The 16,975-nt window shown below is 40.2% G+C and overlaps 1 protein-coding gene across 1 annotated transcript in view; it reads right to left on the bottom strand.

Moving 5' to 3' along the window:
- Baz1b (bromodomain adjacent to zinc finger domain 1B) overlaps positions 1–16,975 on the bottom strand; it is a 61,314-nt gene that overhangs the window by 15,394 nt on the left and 28,945 nt on the right. The window contains exons 7-12 of the mRNA XM_051205025.1: positions 13,288–14,986; positions 9,185–9,323; positions 8,050–8,183; positions 3,679–3,784; positions 2,158–2,256; positions 791–968 (exon numbers count right to left, since the gene is read on the bottom strand). Coding sequence (XP_051060982.1) covers positions 791–968; positions 2,158–2,256; positions 3,679–3,784; positions 8,050–8,183; positions 9,185–9,323; positions 13,288–14,986 — 2,355 coding nt within the window. The remainder of the gene's footprint in view (positions 1–790; positions 969–2,157; positions 2,257–3,678; positions 3,785–8,049; positions 8,184–9,184; positions 9,324–13,287; positions 14,987–16,975) is intronic.

Raw genomic sequence — 16,975 nt, 5'->3', positions numbered from 1 at the left:
AATAATCTTGGCTGGCTTAAAACTCACTGTTTGACCAAGCTAGCCTCCAAATCATAAAGATGTGCTTGCCTCTATCTCCCAAGTCCTGGGATTCCATGCTTAGCTTACATTTTTTTATATAAAGATTTATTTTTAATTATATATATGTTTCTCCTTGGAGTATGTGCACAAGAAAGCAATGCCCAAAGGAGCCAGAGGTATCTGGTCTGCTAGAGCTAACGGTATATGTGGCTGTGAACTGCCTGACATGGATGCTGGAAACTGAATGGTGGGTGCTCTACAAGAGCAGTATGTGCTCTTAATCACTGAGCTACTCGTTTGGCTCGCAAAATTGTATTCTTAACCACTGTGCACTACTATCTTATCAGGTACATAAGGCAAATGATAAAGAGTCAGGCACAGTAGTGTCCACTATTCTCAGCACTTGGGAAGAAGCAGAGTCAAGAGATTACTGTGTTTGAGGCCAGCGTGATCTTACATAATGAGTTCTTGCCAGGGCCACACAGTAAACCCTGTCTAAAGTGAAAGAGCAAGCAAGAAAGAACATTAACCCAATGTCAGCAAGAGAAAGAATTGGTTTTGATCCATTTCTCAGTAAATACTTAGCAAACAAAAGAGATGACCAAAAAATTTTATACATAAATTTTTGCTCCCACATATACTGTGCAAAACAAACCCAAACATAAACATGATCTAAGCTTTATTTTAGCAAGTAAGACAGCAGCTCTGAAAAGTCTCCAAGCTGAGCTTCTAGAGTAGCAGCTTTTATGGGTATTTCTTGCTCTCTTACCCGGGCTTCAAACTCTGACGTTCCCTCCATGTAACCAAGTCCTCCTTTCTGTAGCCTTGTTGCCACTTCAATAAGATCACTCCGCAGGAAGTTCAAGAGCTCCTGGTTGCCGTCACAAGATTTTAAACCCAAATTTGGCTTCCGAGCCAGATAAATGGAGTGAGTAATTTCTTGGTATCTACAGGAGTTGAGATGAGGAAAAACTTTTAGAGGTACTTCTGCATCCCCTGGCAGCTAATAACTGCCTCTCAGTTTCTGTGTTATCCTATACTGGCTGTTGATGCTTCACAGAAACAGAATCATAGGATATGAAGCCTTTCACGTTTGGCTTCCTTTGGTTATCACAATGTTTTAACACCCAGGTGGCAGCATAAGCTAGTGCTTTACTGTTTTTTTTTTAATGTTTATTGGTCTTTTGTCTGTATGTATTCTGTGCAATCGTTTCTCCAGCTTTTACCCCACTTTAAGTAAGTAATATGCTGTTTGGACAAGTCACGTTTTATCTGTCTGTTGATAACTGATAGACATTTATGGTACCTTTGATCTATCAAGAATATTCACAGATCAGTTTTGAATACTAATTTAGATAGGAATACATTTTTGCAATACTACTTAACTAAAATGGCTCACAGCTTGATGCAAGGCACACACTAGTCAAAGACCAATTACATTCCCCTGGATCATGTATGAACTAAATGTGTATTTTTACAAGTAAACACGATGTTCAAAAAGATTACAAGTTATATCAACATCAATATTACAGACTTATTTTTATAACTTCAATAGATATCAACAAAAAACTAGCTATGTGTACACAGCTCTAACCAAGAGCTCCTTGAGACCTACACCATCACATAGAGGTTAGATGCTTTCTTGGCTATATAATGAGTTCAAGGCCACTCTGGGCTTTACTTAAGACCCTGTTTCATGCAAGCTGAAGCTGAAGAAATGGTTCAGCAATTAACAACACTGGCTGCTCTTCCAGAGGACCCAAGTTTTGATTGCTAAACATCTACATGATGGCTAACAACCATCTGAAACTCCAATCCCAGGAGATTCCCCACCCCCACCCTCTTCTGGCTTTCTATGACACTGCACACAGGGTACATACATACATACATGCACACAAAACATTCATTCACTAGTCTCAGAAAAAAAAAAACTCGAAAGAGAAAACATGTAAACAAGCCCAAACCAAAAAACATCTTGCTACTGGACATCATGATATACACGTTCAGTTCCAGCACTAGGGAGGCAGGTATCTAGAGTTTGAGGCCAGTCTGGTCTACATAGGGAACCTATTTCAAAACCGCTCAGATATTGATATTTACACTGAGAAAATGTGAGCAACAAGAGGAATCCCTTACCTTTTCTCCAATCTCTCTTTAAGTTGACTTTCTCTTATTCCCTGAGGATGAAGGCAATTTAGCAACTCATCCAGTTCTTTCTGACTATCACATAGGAACCTGCAAAAGCAAAATAAACCTTACAAGTTGTAAAAGCAATTAAAATCAAAATGTACGAAGTCTCAAGCTGACAGTGAGTGAAAGATTGTTTTCAGTCTAAATCTACTATGAGAACACCTAATTTACTATTCCCATGGGCCTAATGTTAACTTTATTGTAGTTTATGGGAGGAGCCAAGGTCTCCAGCTCAATACAGACCTTTGTTTGTTTTTTTGTGAGATAAGGCTTCTCTTTGTAGCCCTGGGTGTCCTGGAATCTGCTCAGTAGACCAAGCTAGCCTCTAACTCAGAGATCCACCTGCCTCTGCCCTTGCATGCTGGGATTAAGGCGTGCATCACCACCACTAGGCTAAGAGACAGACTTTATAAAATCAACAAAACACCTGTCCATACAACTTAAAAGAAAAATTTAAACCTCAAATTAAAGCAGCTAAGATACATGATTGTACCAAACCTATTTTATATACTAAAAAGTAGTCTAAAGAATTATATATATACAGAGATAGCTATTTAAAAACTTTTTATGAGTAAAAATGTACTTAATGACTTATGTGTCTTAATTTTACTTTTACATGGTTTGCAAAGCATAATTACCAAATTCAAAATACTTCATATTTCTGACCTGAAACAGGAGCATGTGGCAATGTTACATAAGATATATTGCAGTTTGTCAGTGGCAGCACACGCCTTTAATCCCAGCACTTGGGAAGCAGAGGCAGGTGGATCTCTATGAGCTCGAGGCCAGCCTCATCTATAAGAGCTAGTTCCAGGACAGCTAAGGCTACATAGAGAAATCCTGTCTTGAAAAACCAAAGAGATGTATTGCACAGCAGACTTGGTGGTGCATGCTTATAATCCTAGCACTTGGGACTCCTGCTACCTCAGTAAAATCAGAGTAAGTTCAAAGTCAGCCTGGGTTAGAGTGAGTTCCAGGCTGGCTTGAGTTACAGTGTGAGACTCTGTGTCTCAAGAACCTGGCTCATAATATACAAAATTATATTATAAAAGGAACCTATAAGCTAAAATAAGCCTCTTCCTCCCCAAACTGTTTTAGGTCACGATGTTTAATCTCAGCAATAGAAACAAAACAAGAACAAGCAGAGAATCACATTCTAAACTTTGAGAAAAACAGCTGGTTACCAAAAGATAATAGCTGGCTATCACAACTGGATTTAAAACAGTGAGAATTTTTGATGTTTCTTATGAGACAGGTTGGCCAGGCTGGCCTTAAACTCCTGATCTTCCTGCTTCCATCTGAGTGCTGGGATTACAGGAATGTACCACCATTCATCACAGTTTATGAGCTACCTAACAGAAAGCTTTGATATACAAAAACCAAGCAACACAAATATCCTTAATGTCACTGTTTTAAACACTTTTGGAAAGGAATACAAATGAGCAAGTCAATGGGTCTTCCTGTTACCAAAGGTTCTGTCCTTGCTTGGGCACCGTGGTCTCCACAGCAGCTTCTAGTGCTGATCCATGATGTGCATTCACACTTGCATTTTTGCCTAAGTTTGCTTTCTTACCTAAGGAAAACACAAATATTAAGTTTAATACATTAAGATCCAACTCCACATTAAATAACCTAAGCAGAGGGGCTGGAGAGATAGCTCAGCAGCTAAGAGCACTGGCTACTATTCTTCCAGAGGACATGGATTCAATTCCAAGCACCCACATGGCACCTTACAGCTGTCTAACTCTTGTTTTAGGAGATCATACACCCTTACACAGACATATATGCAGGCAAAATACCAATATAAATAAATAAATAAATAAATAAATAAAGCACCTAAAAAACAAAACAAAATCTAAACAGACTCCATGCCCAACCCAACCCAATATACAGATGTTGTGTATCAATCACAGAACATGTTAATAATTACTAAACTGTTGAATTTTAATTAATAAAATTTAAGATCTAAAATATTCCTATTCCTAGATTCATGAGTATTCAAGTTATGTAAGATCATTATATAAGATGCAAAGAGTGAAAATGAAATTCTAAATCTCAAGAAAGTATCTGCCTGTTTAAAAAAAAAAAAAACAAATGTTTTAAAAATTAAGCATGGTCTCTAACTCTTTTGTTTTGTAGATATAGTGACACCCAGTTCCTACTGGAAACTGCATTCCCAAGTTTTGTTGTTTTTTTTTTTCTGGGACAGGCATTTCAGCACAGTAGTCTTGTACTTTCACAATGCTAGGCAGCCATGCCTCTGTCATGATAAACAGCTGGTACTCTACACTGCACGTAGCAGCTATGGAGCTATATTGCACATCTGGTAGGGTAGGTATATTATATACATTCTCAATACATAGTACATTAAAGTTTTAATGGGATCATCAGACACAACTGTCATAAGTCAAGAGCATCTATATTTATTTTCTACAGTTGAATAACTGCACAGTTTAAACCTTAAGCAAACTGATCTTTCAGGGCAGCGGGGCACATGCCTTTAAATTCCAGCACTCAAGAGAGTTCCAAGATAGCTTGAATTACATAGAGACTACATACATACACACACACACACACACACACACACATATATATGAATGAATGGATGGAAATGATTAAATAATTTGTATCAAAGCAAATAAAGAAATCACTCCTTTTGTAGGATGTGGTGGCTCAGCCTTTAATTCCAGCACTTGGAAGGCAGAAGCAGGGAGATCTCTATGAGCTCCAGGCCAGCAACTTCTAGCTTATATATTGAGACCCAGTCTCAAAAAAAAAAGTCATTAATTAAATTAAGATAAACTGAAAAATCCACTAGAGGCCAAAGATATGGCCGAGCAGGTAAAGGTGCCTGCCACCAGACCTGCAATCCTGAGTACAATTCCCAAGACCAACAAGGTAAAGAAAACCTACTCCTACAAGGTGTCCTTTTAGCTCTATATTAACTCACACATATAAATATAAATGTAATATAGAAAAAACCCACTAGAATGCTCTCCATAAGTTTTTGAAATACACTTGTATCAAACATCCCCACACTCTGTTGGAATCACTTCCAAATCTGAAGATTCTGACTTCATAGTCAACTGTTCTCTAGTTTGACTGCCTCACAGAGTTCCTCACATATTTGTAAAACGACACCAAAACCAGAAATTTCTACAAGGTGATAAAATCTACAATTAAAGTAATTTACAGGCCAGCAGTGGTGACACACACCTTTAATCCCAGCACTTGGGAGACAGAAGCAAGTGGATCTCTGTGAGTTCAAGGGCAGACTGGTCTACAGAGAGAGTTCCAGAACAGTCAGGGATACACAAAGAAACTCTGTCTTGAAAACCAAAAAATAAATAAAAATTTACCATGAAAAGGCCTTCATGTTTTTTAGCTGTATAAAGAAATTAGTTTTCTTATTAATAAGTCTGTGAGTATTAAGTTTCTATTAAGAGTGTCTCTAAAATCAAATGCTATTTTAAAATAAAAACAACTTCTTAGAGAAACACAACAGTTGAGAAGCAAGCTTCATTAGGTTATCATAATTCAATGGTTCTTAACCATGATGGGAGCTGCCTGCCAGACTACAAGTGCTGGGTTTGGAGACATTTATACATGGCTACTGACATCTTGTGGGCAGAAGTGGAGATGCTCCCAAACTTTCTATTAAAGCCCATAGGAAGTTTTCTAACTACAAAGAAATCACCTAACTCAAGCATCTTCTGATAAGAAAAAGTTTCTTTTCTTTTGAATACCTTTAACACATATGCACACTTAAGAAAGACTATATCTATCCAGAAGATTATAGTCACATTTATCAATATACCTCATAACCAGCATTCAGATGAAAAATATTATCAGTGACCCTCTTTAAAATTTATTTTACTTTATTTTATGAGCACTGGTGTAAAGGTTATCAGATTTGGAGTTGCAGACAGTTGGAAGAAGCCATGTGGGTGCTGGGAATTGAACCAGGGTCCTCTGGAAGAAGAGCCAGTGCTCTTAATCACTGAACCATCTGTCCAGCATAACGCTTCTAAATCATCTATTTACTTATTTATTAAAGACAGGGTTCCTCACAAGTGCCTGGGCCTCAGAGGATACCAGGCCTTGCATATATGGTGCACAAATACACACAGACATAAACAAATAAACAAACAAACACATGTCCACTTTGAAACCATGTATTTTTATTTCAAAAAGGGAATAAAAATCAGGCAAGGGGCTGGAAAGATGGCTCAGCCGTTAAGAGCTAGACTCACAACCAAAAATCAGACAAGACATTGCATGCCTACAACCCCAGAAAATTGAGAGGTAGAGGCAAGAGAACCAAGATTTCAAGGTTGTCCTAGACTACATTTAAAAAGTACAAAGGCGGGACTCTGGGGCCAGGAGCACTCATTGGCTACTTTTCTATAGGACCATGGTTTAATTTCCAGAACTGACAAGTCAGCTAACATATCTATAACTCTAGTTCCAGAGAATCTGATATCCTCTTCTGATTTCCACCAGAACTAAATGCACACAGTACCACCTTGTACATACATGCAAGCAAAACATACACACTCATAAAGTCTTTTGTTGTTGTTTTATATTTTTTAGAGACAGGATTTCCCTATGTGGCCCTGGCTGTCCTTGAACTTTATCTGTAGACCAGGCTGGCCTCAAACTCACAGATTCACCTGTCTCTGCCTCCCCAATGCTAGAATTTAAGGTATGGGTCACTACTACCTGGCATACTTATAAAATCTTTCTTAAAAGACTTCAAAACCTTCCTGATTATATGAATTCACAATCAGGTGGTGGTCTCCCACTGGGTGATTGTCCTGTTCACCTCCTAGGTTCAAGCTATACTTCTGTTTCAGTCTTCCAAGGAACTGTGTGTCTTTTGTTCCTCAGTCCTGGTCAACCTTCTGTGCCCACACACAAGATTTTGAGACAGGCTGTCACTATGAAGACCACCCTGGGCTCAAATTCACAACCCTCTTGCCTCAGGGTCCTAAGTGCTGAGATTACCTAAGCAGCCACTGACTTAAAATTAAATATTGCTTATTTCCTCTTTACTAGAACTATAGTGAAGTGACATTCAGAACTTGGTCTTTTTTGCTGTCAAATCCTCAGCAACCAAAATTTGCTTTGCACAATACATGTTTCAAAATTAATTTTACAAGCAGAAAATGAGGGTAAGTAACTGTTTCCTGAGCCTCCTACATCAATTCTAGGCTTGACACCTTTATAAACATTTCTTAGGTACAAAATCTGAACATTATGTCTGTAAAATCTATATCCACATGCATCAGCTCTTCTCTGATGGTTCTTTCCTGTCTACACACTGATCTTCAAGCTGAGTCAAAAGCTGGGATGGTAATAAAGAAAGCAAGCACCTGGGACAGGTGACAGAGTAAAGGCAGTCAGTCCTCAGTCTGGCATGATTGAGTTAAAACTATAGGCAGTCCCTACTTAAGACATCTCAGAGCCTGGGAGAAGGTACACATCTGCAATCCTGGTACTCAAGAGGCTGAGGCCAGAAGGCGGAACTATAGAGCAAGACACTGCTTCAAACAAAAAGGTTTCACTTTTACAAAAGAGGAAGGTCAAAATACATTCCACAGAAACAGTATTTCAAATTTAATCTTTTTCCAAGATAGCAACGTGCAGCACTGTTTCTTGAGCTTAGGAATAGCCCCAGCTCCCAGGAAGTCTAACACTCAAAGGAAAACCAGCACTCCAGTGCTTTGTGCTGCTCCACACTCCAGACTTACTCAATGCATTCTGCACATAAACACCTCCCACCTGTGACAGGCTGACACCATACTCAACACCAGCCTCTGAATCAGATATACTTACTGCGGGGACAGTAATCCTCGTCAGGTGAATTGTTGTGCTCTTTTCGGTGATGTTTGAACCGGTAATCAATGCTGTTATGTACCCAGCCCTTTTCAATGAATAACCCTGGGACTTCATTTGAGAAGAGCCAGTATCTACAAAGCACAAGCAGAACTTAATTAATAACATCCATGATAAGTGGTAAGACAGTGGGTAGGGAGAAGGTGAGTCACTTTACTGCTGGAGTAGTCGGCTAACAAGGAGGAGGAGCACCAATGACAGCTGACAGTGGCTTCTCACAATCTGACTCACAGAAGTTGTAAAGAAAGAAAGATAACAAAGATGCCTTGGCATCTGGAACTCATCTAATGCCTGTGCCATTTCTGTAACGTTTATTCCGTACCTTTAGATTTGACACAATGCATGAGTTTAAAATACTTTAAAAATGATTTATGTGTGTCAGCTGTTTTGCCTTCACCTATATGTGACTGGTGCCACACTGAGATCAGAGAGTGTCAGATCTCCTGGAACTAGAGTTACAAATGGCTGTGAACCAGGTAGTGGTGGCATACACCTTTAATCCCCAAAAATCTCCCTGAGTTCGAGGCCAGCCTGGTTTACAGTGTGAGTGCCAGGAGAGGTTCCAAAGATAGACAGAGAAACCCTGTCTCAAAAAAAAAAAAAAAAAACCAGAAAAAAGGCTGTGAGTCACAATGCGTGTACTGAGATCCAAACCCAGGTCCTCTACAAGAGCAATAAGTGATCTAAATCACTTAACTATCTCTGCAGCCCCAAAATATTGAACCATTTTAAAAGAACTATTTGGATCACAGTTCATCTGTCTGTTATTTAAATTTCCTATCTATGGTACCTTCAAAGACTAGAGCAGACTTTTTTTTTCCTTCCACAGCACTGGAACCCAAGGTTTATGCAAGAACTCTGCCACAAGCTACCAATGAGCCTGGGAGATTTTCTTACCTAACTTTGAAAAGCTAGCAACTGGCACCAATAATAGTCAATAAAGGAACAAGAAGCAACCATGCCTAACACAGAAGTGGAAAACTGAACAAAACAGTTCATCTCTAGCACCCTAGCTAGCTTCCTAAGTAAAACTATAACCACCCACAAGACTCAGAAATTAAGTCAAGAAACTTACCTGTTATGGTTGCGGTCTGTACCAATAGGCGTCCTGCGGAGGACAAGTTTTGCCTTGGCAATCCCTTCCTGGAAAGCCTTCTCAGCAGCTGCCTTGTGCTTCCGCATTCGTTCCTCTTCAGCTTCCCGTTCCAATCTCACTGGTAACAATTAAAAAACAAAGAAAGTATTTGAAAGAAGTACATGTTTACAGGACCTTCCTTTCTCCCTTTGCCATCTAAGGTGGGACTCTCATCTATGACCCCTATAGTCATTACATCTTCATAACGCCAAACCCCTCACTGCCACAGGATCTCTAACCAGACCACGATGAATTAAAATGTTTCAGTCAAGCTGGATGTGGTGGCACACGCCTTTAATCCCAGTGGAGGCAAGTGATCTCTGTGAACTCAAGACTATCCTGGTCTATAGAGGGAGTTCCAGGACAGCCAGGGCTACATAGAGAAACCCTGTCCCAAACCCATGTCCCCCTCCTCAAGAAATATTTTGGTCAAGAAGAACCTGACAGCAGTCTGTCTTCAATATGTATGTCTTTATTTTACTTAATTATTTATAGATATATAGCTCTAGCGGACCTGAAACTTACATATGGAGCAGGTTGGCAACTCAGAGGTCTGCCTGTCTTTGTTTCCCCAGTGCTGGGATTAAAGATGTATGCCTCCATACCCCATTGCCTTAATGTGACTGACAGAATAAGAAAAAAAGTCAAAACAGGAAAGACACTTGGGGCGTTGGGTGTGTATGCCTTTTAATACCAGCACCCTGGTCTAGAGAGCAAATCCATGACAGGCTCCAAAGTAATACAGAGAAATCCTGTCTTGAAAAACTGGGGGTAGGGATGGGGTTGGTGGGGGTGGACAGGGAAAGGGAGGCAATAATTATTATAAAACTGGGAGTGTGGTTCAGTGGTAGTATTTGCCTAGCACTCAGATCCAAACTATACACATAATATTGTCCCAACTAACAATTGGTTAATCAGAAAGCTAATGCTTCTTTCCATTTTTCAGACAGGATCTGAACTCATGGAGATCTTACACTGAGTGTGGAAATTAAATGTGTGTGCTACTGTGCCTGTTTCCCACACACCCCTGTCTCCCCATTTGGTTTCTCCAGGCAGGGTTTCTCTGTGTAGCTCTGGCTATTCTGGAACTCAATAAGTAGTCCAGGCTGGCCTGAAACTCACAGAAACAAACTTTATTACTTGGGGCTGAAGAAAAGATTCAGAGGTTGGGAGAACTTCCTGCCCTTCCAGAAGATGTTGGTTTACTTCTCAGCACACCCACACGGCAGCTCACAACCATTAGTAACTCAAGTTCTAGGGGCACCAGGCAGACATATGGTACACATAAACACATAATGACAAAACCCTTATAAACATATAGTAAATAGTAATGCAAGAACTAATGTTATTACTTCACATATGGGGGGAAAAAAATCATGGGGTTGAGAGAGTTAAGACAGATTCCCATGTAGCCCAGGTAGGCCTCCAACTTGACTGACATGTAGAATTTTGCTCAATAAAAACAGTTCATTGTCCAGGCAGTGGTGATGGACGCCTTTAATCTGAGCACTTGGGAGGCAAAGGCAGGTAGATCTCTATGGGTTCGAGGTCAACAAAGCAAGTTCCCAGATAGAGAAACCCTGTCCTGAAAAAAACCAAGAATAAATAAACCAAAACAATAAAAAAAAAGTTCAATCTAGCCTTTTAAGTTTTTCCCTGTCAAATTCTACTACTGTAATGTTGAAAAGAATGCTATTTTACAATGTCACAATGCTTACATTAGACCCTCTCTGATGATCATATCTACAATATGGGGAGAATATAGAAAATGCATCTGGCAATAGATTTTTTTTTTTTTTTTTTTTTTTTTTGTATCTCGAGCTTCTTTATGATGGTTTCTTTACTCCACAAATAGTGAGCCAACAGACACATCGATCAGATTAGGAATAGACCAGCTACAGGGAGGTTGATATTTCCCTCAATGCTGAATTTACAGTAGGAAGGACATGTCTTGTTCTGAGGTCTTGATTCTATAGTGGAGAATGTTATGGGTTCTGGTTGTCTGTGGTTTCCTTCGGCCTCCTAAGTTCCCTGAAAGGGTGCTGTGAGAGAAGGAAAGGCAATCAGATCCAAAAGCAGTCTTGTAATAGATTTTTTTTTTTAATGAAGTAAAAATCTATTTATTTAAAATTTAATATATATTGATTTAATTAGCTCAGTATGGTAGCACATGCATTTAATCCCAGCATTTGGGAGGCAGAGCCTAGAAGATGTCTGAGTTCCAGGCAAGCCAAAGGAACACAGTGAGATACTGCCTCAAAAAACTAAACAACATAGAAAAGCTGGGGCTGGTGGTTAGTGGTAGAGTGCTTGCCTAGCACACTGAAAACCCTCAGTTTAATCTCTGGAACCACAAAAATACAATCAAGTATAAAATTTGTGGCTTTTCTAGACTGGGTAACTGTATAATTACAGCAGTTACAGAAGATAAGTACAAAAGTAAATGTTAAAAACAGCTGGTGAAGACATGAAAAAATCAGAACCCTCATCCAGGTGATAGCAATGTACAAAAGTACAGATGATTTGTAAATGGCTGGAACACCTCCAATGGCTAAGCATGGTTACAGAACTCAGTAATTCCTAGGCATGTACCTCAAGGCACTATATCTAGACAAATTTTTTGCAAAGATGCTTACAATGGCATCACTAGGAACAGCCAAATGATGCAGGCAACCTAACTGTTCACTCACTGGTCAACAGTGAACAAATACCTTGTTCTTGAAACCATTCCAAATAAAAGAAATACAACATTAAAGGCTGTGGATTATATGATTTATTTATTTGTTTGTTTATTTTGGTTTTTCAAGGCAGGGTTTCTCTATATTGCTTTGGAGCCTGTCCTGGAACTCATTTTGTAAACCTGTCTGGCCTTGAACTCAGAGATCCACCTGCCTTTGCCTCCCAATTACTGGTAATAAAGGTGTGCACCACCAATGTCTAGCTGACTTTATTATTTTCAAAGGTTTATTTTTCTTCTATGTGTATACTTGTGTCTGTGTGACGTTATATACACATGCATGCAATTATCCAAGGAGGGCAGAAAATGGAGATATCCTGGAGCTAGAATTCCAGGCAGTTTGTGTTCCCTGATGTGGGGGCTGGTGACAACACTGGTATGTTCTCAAAGAGCAGTACACTCTCTTAGCCACTGAACAATTTTCTCTAGCCCCATATGTTCTGTTTTAAAAAAAAAAAAAAAAATTTTTTTTTTTTTTTTTTTTTTTAAATATTTATCCTCTGTGTGTGAAGGTCAGAGGACAACTTCTGGGAATAAGTTCTTTCTACTATGTGGGTCCCAGGATCAAACTCAGGTTGCTAGTTGTGGCAGCAATTGGCACTGAGTTATTTTATTGGCCCATATGAGACTATTTAAATGCAATGCACAGAATACATAAATCCAGAAGATCAGTAGTTGTCAGAGGCTCAGAACAAAGAATGACTTTCAAGGTTCCTTCTAAGATTATCTTTTATGTCCTGGCTTTTTCCAAGTAATGTACTGTTTTACACACTACAGCACCGATGAACCTCTCAGAAAAAGGCTCTTATGCACATATGCAATCCCAGGGTGGAGGGATTTCTTTGAGTTCAAGGCCAACTTGCCATAAACACTACTGATATATCGAACAAAGGTCCTCTGGAAGAATATCCAGTGCTCTTAAATGCTGAACCATCACTCGCTCAAGTGCGCATAGGCATGCGCGCGCGCACACACACACACACACACAAAATCATATGCAAGTGCACAAAGACATTCAGCTAAGCATGGAGGCTCTTGCCTATAATCCTAACACTTTGGATGATGAGGCAGAAGGATAAATGTAAGGTCGAACTAAGGCAACATAGTAAGTTTCAGGAAAGTCTGAGCTAATAATAAGAGATTATCTCAGAATTATGAGAAAACAAAAACATCTTAGGGAGTGCTAGGTTACTCCACACAGAACAAGTTAATAGTTAAGACAGATACTCTACCATTATTCTAGTATTTTCTTTGTTCTTCCCCTACCCACAAAAGGGCTTTCCCGAACCTCTCAGGACAGTTTTACCTTTAGTCTCTCTCTCCTGGATCTCCCGCTTCCTCTTGGCTTGCATACTAAGCAGCCTTCTGCTCTTAACAGCACTAATCATGTCATCTGCTTCCATTTCAACTTGGTGCTCAATCTTCACAATCTCTTTTTTCCTGTCCATTTTGGCGAGCCCATTCTCCTCTTTGCCATTTTCTTTATTTCTGGCTTCCATCTCTTTCCGCTTTTGTTTCTCGGCTCTCTTCTTATCATTTTCCTCCTTCAGCACAGCAAGCCGCTCCTTCCACAACTCTGCAGACATTTGCTGTCTTGTTTCCATGTGGTCTTGCACAGAGTACGTCATAAGGATCCGGTGGCACAGAGCTGTCAATATCCGTAGCTTCTCCTCTGAGGTCAGCTCAAAGAATTCTGAGGTCTCGAGCTTCTCTAGGAACTCATCTTGTACCTCATTGTCCTCAAAAGATGAGGAATCTTTATTGTCATCTGTTTCTGAGCCCTCACTGTCCTCCTGAATATCACACCTGCGCAAGCAGAGCCGGACCAGCTCTGAGACAGAATGCAGAGTGAGGGGGATTTCCGACAGCTTCATCCCCAGTTCACCATAGTCTTCCGCAATTTCATCCTGAAGTAAGGTCTGTAGCAGAATGACCAGCACTCTGTTCAAGTATAAAAAACCACCTTTATCTGCACTCAAAGCTTCCATTAGGGACACAGCAGTGATGGGGTACTGAGCATCAGGCAACAGCAACCCAGAGTAACAGCTCAGGAACTCTACCACCAGAGCCACATCCCCAAAGAGGGTATTCGGGAGCCCTTCAGGGGTATCTACCAGCCTGAATGCTGGGAGGTTTCTGCCACTTAACTCCTGGTCCTCATATCGCTTCTGCTTTTCTAACTTCTCTAGCATTTCTTTCTCTCTCCGTTCTTTGGCTTTTTCACGCAACCTCTCCTTTAGCTCCTGTCGTTTCTTTTTCAAATATTCTTTCCGTTGCTCTTCAGACATAGAGGCCCACCTCTTTTTATGTTCCAGGAGCTCATAGCGTTTCTGCACGAGAGTTCGCAGCTCTTCTGGAAGACGAGCTCTATCTTCATTGGAGAGGATACGTGCTGTTTTGGAGATAACGCAGGAGAGGGCACTCTTCTTGTCCTCTTTGTCTTTATTTTCTTTGTAATAGGCAATCAGGTGCAGGGCGGCAGGAGGCAGATGTTTATGAGGTTTTCCAGAGGACCTTTGCACACCCCCAGAACTCCGGGGGGCTCGAGTCATCTTCTGAGTCCCTTTGGCCATATCTAACAAAGTCATCTGCTTCATTTTGGTCTTGGGAGTCTTCACACACTTGTTGGGTGATTTGGAACTGCCTGTGGACTTCTGTCCATTCAGGATGCCTTTGCTTCTGCCCCTGGCCTTCAAAGGTTTGTCACTGTGCTTCCCTGGCTTCTTGGTGGATGGGCCTTTCTTAGGAATGTGGAAGCTGTGTAGCTTGTTGGGGGACATAATTTTCATCACCTCTTCCAGATGCTCTTCTGGGGACTTGGAATTCTTTGAATTCTTCACTTTGAGTGGTGGGCCATTTAACGACTTCTCCAAGTGCACATGGCACCACAGCTTAGGGTTGAGTGGGGAACTCAGAGAAGGATTGTCTCTTTTAGGTTTCTTTGAGGGTTTCCTGTCTGGAGATCCAGTGTTCCTCCTCTTGGTAGAGGGGTTTAGAGTCATGTACTAAAATTTAAGAATAGGAGCAAAATTACTTTTAAAAACTAAGTGTAGCAAGCAATATTTAAGCACTGTAACGGTGCTCTTCTCCACTATACAAGAAAAGCTACACATCCAGGGCAACAACATAGTGAGACCGGGTCTCAAAACGAAACTACATTCTGCTGATGTGGTAGAAGCATATCTGTAATCTCAAAACTTAGGCAGTGGAAACAAGAGAATCAGAAGTTCCAGATCTATCTTTGCTAAACACTACTACAAGGTCAGTTGACTCACATTTGACTCTTTCTCAATATCCCCACAACTCAAAATGTGCATTGTGGAGCTGTACAGTTCGGTGATAGGATACTTTCTAGTTTATGTGAGAATTTGGGGTTCACCTTCAGCTCTACAACAAATGTTCATCATCCTTTGACATTAGAGGCGTTACACAGCTAGCTCTATGTTTACATATGCATTAGTGGTTCTCATATATTTTACTGAAATTTTTGAACACTTTCTCCAGCAACAACACATAAAAACTATGCATAGAATTTCCAAAGTCTATCCATTAGGCCCATATTTGGAAATAAAATGATTCAGAAAACAGCAGCATCTTTATACTTTAAGAAGTACTGAGGGGAGGGCGGGGGCTGAAGTTGAGATGTAATATATAAGAGAATTAAAAAACAAAAATACTACTTTCAACCTAGGAGTATGGTTCACCTGCCTAGAATCCCCCAGTGAGGGGTTGGGAGTGTGACTCAGTGATAGAACACCGTCTAGAATCCTCCAGTGAAGAGCAGGGGGTGTACCTCAATGTAGTTTACTGGCCTAACATGTCAAAGCCTGTATTCCATCCCTGAAAATGAGGGGTTAGATGGAGTAGTCGTCCTGTTCTTGAAATAAAGTTAGATATTCACTCTTTAATTTTATGCTTCAGCTTCAATAGTTTGTGCTTTATGTAGAATATACTATCTAAGAAAACTCACTTCTATGAATACATGCACTACAAACACTATAATTTCTCATTTATTTTATACAGTTCTTTAAAATGCTTTCATTACATTTCATTATTCATGCTGTGTACTAGGAGTGGTATGCATATGCCACAGTGTGGAGGTCAGAGGGAAATACAAAGGAGTTGGATTCAGATGGTCAGCCTTGGCCACGAGTATCTACCTACTGAGTTCTATTGCCAGTCCTAATTGCTTATAATGTTTCAATGCTCCCATTCATTCTCTCTGGGCACCCTTGTCCATAATCCTCCAATCTCACAAGACTTTGAATCCATTAATTTTATCTCATTTTCAACATCCTAACCTGTTGGCTTTTTTTTTTTTTTTTTTTTTTTTTTTTAGAAATGGAGTGTCAGAGCCAGGCATGGTGGCTCACACCTATGATCCCAGCACTCAGGATAGAGAAGCATAAGGATTCCCAAGTTTCAGTTCAGCTAGGACTACACAGTGAGACCCTGCCTGAAAAAACAAAACAAATACCTCAAAAATAAATAAAAAGATAGGACCTCATTATAGTGCCCAAGATGGCCTCAAGACTCTGCACTCAAAAACCATGCTCCTAAGCAAGCCTGAGGAGTAGATGGGATTCAGGGCATGGACCACCATGACTGGCTTCCATCCGTCTTCATCTTAATTCTAGGCAATCTTACAATCCATTTCTTATAAACCTATAATTTCCTTCATATTCTGTATTTACTTGGAAAATCCCAGCTTGCTCTGTCTCAGGCTGTACATGTTCATCATGAACATGGTTAGAACAGAAAGTACAACAAATCCATTGCTGGCACACCAAGAGACCCTAGCTGGCCCCACACTTACAGTCCATTCCCTTCCCCACTACTACACTCACCTCTTCTGCCTACTCAAGCCTCTATACCTCATTTCTCTCATGCAGAATTAATTAAGTGGTAGCCTTACATGGTTGTTCATACCTATAATCCAAGCACTCTAGAGGCTGAGGTCAGCTTGGACTGCAATGTGAGACACTATATGAGAA

This window comes from Phodopus roborovskii, unplaced genomic scaffold (genome assembly GCF_943737965.1).
Source record: "Phodopus roborovskii unplaced genomic scaffold, PHOROB, whole genome shotgun sequence".
Lineage (NCBI taxonomy): Eukaryota > Metazoa > Chordata > Mammalia > Rodentia > Cricetidae > Phodopus > Phodopus roborovskii.
Note: the sequence above shows the minus strand (reverse complement) of the source record. Positions and strands in the feature narration are given on the sequence as shown.